We start from the raw sequence: 2,662 nt of genomic DNA on the forward strand, positions 1-2,662 counted from the left end.
GTTGTAGTCAGTGGCCAGAGGGGCAAAGTAGGACAGCCTGTTGAGGTAATCCGAATTCATCCCGGACTTGAGACGATCGTAGAGGTCGTTATTTGACCAGCCGGTACGACGAGAGTAAGTCTCGAAGTCAGAGAGATAGTCGGCAAATGTCCGATCGCCTTGTTTGATCGACATAAGCTTCTGCTTGGCCTCGTTCTTCGCGTCGACGGGTTCGAATTTAGCCGAGAACTGTTTGACGAACTCATCCCAATTGGCGTTGAATGGAGTACGACCGTCGGAGAGTTCGTCGATGTGAGGGCGCGCCCAGACCGCTGCTTCGTCCGTCATGAAGGATAGGATACCGGTGATCATTTTGAGCGGGTCCATTATCCAGTTACCGGCATGGTCTAGGATGATGGCGTCTTGAGCGTTTCGCGAGGCGAATATCTCTTTATTCCCTCGGACGTATACGCGAAAGGCGCTGCGGAACAATCTGGCTTTTTCGGACGACTTGCCGTCGAAGGTGGCTGGTTTCTCGACGAAGGACCGGGACCTGGTGGAAGAGACCGTGGTAACAGGCTGACGTGCATGCGCTACGAACTGGTTCACCGTTGTCGTGAGGTTGTTGACATTTTGGACCAGTGTGACCATGAGGTTTAGTACGTCCTGCATGGTGGGTTGCGGTGCTGGGGGTGGAACGTCCATTGCTTCGGCGGGTTCTTCTAGGTGGTATCGCTCACGAATCCGTGCTTCCTGTTCGCTATTGATGAACAGGTAAGGTGGGTTTTCGGAGAGGACCGGTTGTGTTTGGTGCTCGTAGTAGCGGTTTGGACAGAGATAGTTTGTGCAAGTGTTCAACTGTCTTCTCTCGTCCAAATAGTAGTCACGAGCTTCTTCGAAGTTGAAGACGTGAGCGAATGCCGCGCAAGCTAAGCGAGTGTCTGCCACTGTTTCTGATTCGTCCGATAGGACGGAAAACGGATTTATAGAAAGTGGAAAGGGAGTTCTTGGAATAATTGTACTAGTTCTAACTCGACGAGATGGTCGAGTGCGTAATCTAGTATGTACGGATCGAGGATTCGCTCTTCGTCGTAATCTATGTATTCGAACACTATATACTCGTCCAGCTTTCTAATCGAAGTATCCGTTGACCCAAACCGCACGAAGTGCTTTAAAAATCTGGACTCGGTTACGCCGCAGTCCTTTGAACGAGATTCCACCGATCTGCTTTAATCCGGAGTCCCAACGGTTCCACTCCTCAATGCTGATGACGCGTGAAACGTCCTTGAGGGTGCGGTCGAGGTGGGCGAGGCGGTCGCGAAGCTTGAAGACGGCGTTGATGTCGTCGGTCAGAACGTCGGGACAGTCGAGTGATTCGAGCACGTTGAAGCGTTTGAGGGTGGCGGCGAATTTCGGGGCGAAGATGCGGGCGAGGTCGGCGGCCGTGTAACGGGAGAAGTCGATGGTGACGGGCTTCGGAGCGATGGGAGTGTAGGTCGGAGCGGCGGTGAGGCGATCCGCTAGAGAGCGGCTGGAAGAGGCGCTGGCGTGCGCGTTTTGTCTAGCGCGGGCTTGGTCGCGTTGCGCTTGGAAGTGCTGGCGGTCGTCGTGAGCCGCAAGTTTGGCTTGTTCGACTGCGTCCCAGTCGATGGTAGGGAGAGCGGTGGATGGAGGCGGGAGTGTAGAGACGTGCCTGACGACGGCGCGGAGCTCGGAGGTAGTGTACTGGTGGGGAGCGCCTGCTTCGCGTTCTCGACTAAGTTGGTCGAATACGGCTTCGGGCAGCGCGCGTCGGAGGCGTGGGTGACGCTCGTCCGCGAGGCGTTTGAAAGCGCGAGGGCGGTCGGGCAAATCTTTCGGCACTGGTTTTATGCAGGGATTAGCGCTACGCGCGTACGTCTGCCACCAATCGCCGAAGAGACTTACTCTTCAAACGGTAGGAATAAACTTTTTTAAAACTGTGCACGGGGCACTGGATAGGGGGGAATAGTCCGGGTGCACGAAGATCTCAACCTAATGATGTGGACTAGCGTCAACACACCACGAGGGATACTAAGTGGATCTAAACAGAAGGCGGCGCCGACGGGGTCTGGCGACTAGTGTGTTAGCTTATTCAGCTAGCCCAATTAACCAAGTGTATTAGCAATCTGTACTACGATACAAGTAAAGGCTTACCTAGCCCAATTAACCAAGAGGTTGAGATGGGGCTAGGTAGCGACAAAGGGTAGCCTTATATACTAGTCAGGCTGCGCACGGACCAGGCTTTACATAAGCGACTGGTGCTACGGCGACTGCTAGTGTCTAGGGGACTCAGGCGGGGAGACGAGGGCCGGTGTGTCATACCATATGACGTTGTCGGGCCGACGGAGAGAAGAAGTCCGTTGCCGATCGGACTCGGAGGTAGCCGGGAGCCGGTGTGTCATGTTGTATGACGTTGCCGGGCCGACGGAGATAAGAAGTCCGTTGTTGATCGGAGTGCGGCTGTTTCCGAGGAAGCGTGATGCGGCGACGAGGCGGCGGCGATGCAGGCGCATCTGATGCGCTGATGCGTGCTCGTCGGTGATGCGTTTTCAAGGTGTTAGCGCTCGGCTAGGACTTGTAAACTGGCGCCTATGCGCCGACGACGTTTGGAGGGTCGTGTAAACGTGAAATAAATCGGAGAAAATGGGAATAAAATAGGAGG

General features: G+C 54.8%; 1 protein-coding gene across 1 annotated transcript; it reads right to left on the minus strand.

Moving 5' to 3' along the window:
• Positions 1 to 1,110: 1,110 nt before the first annotated feature.
• Positions 1,111 to 2,513, minus strand: PHACADRAFT_202943 (uncharacterized protein; the record flags this gene model as incomplete). The annotated part of the gene is made up of 2 exons (XM_007403047.1): positions 1,111 to 1,841; positions 2,345 to 2,513. 2 exons carry the CDS (start codon positions 2,511 to 2,513, stop codon positions 1,111 to 1,113), a joined length of 900 nt encoding a protein of 299 aa, XP_007403109.1.
• Positions 2,514 to 2,662: the final 149 nt, after the last annotated feature.

The sequence above is a fragment of the Phanerochaete carnosa genome, assembly GCF_000300595.1.
Source record: "Phanerochaete carnosa HHB-10118-sp unplaced genomic scaffold PHACAscaffold_700, whole genome shotgun sequence".
NCBI classification, from domain to species: Eukaryota; Fungi; Basidiomycota; class Agaricomycetes; order Polyporales; family Phanerochaetaceae; genus Phanerochaete; species Phanerochaete carnosa.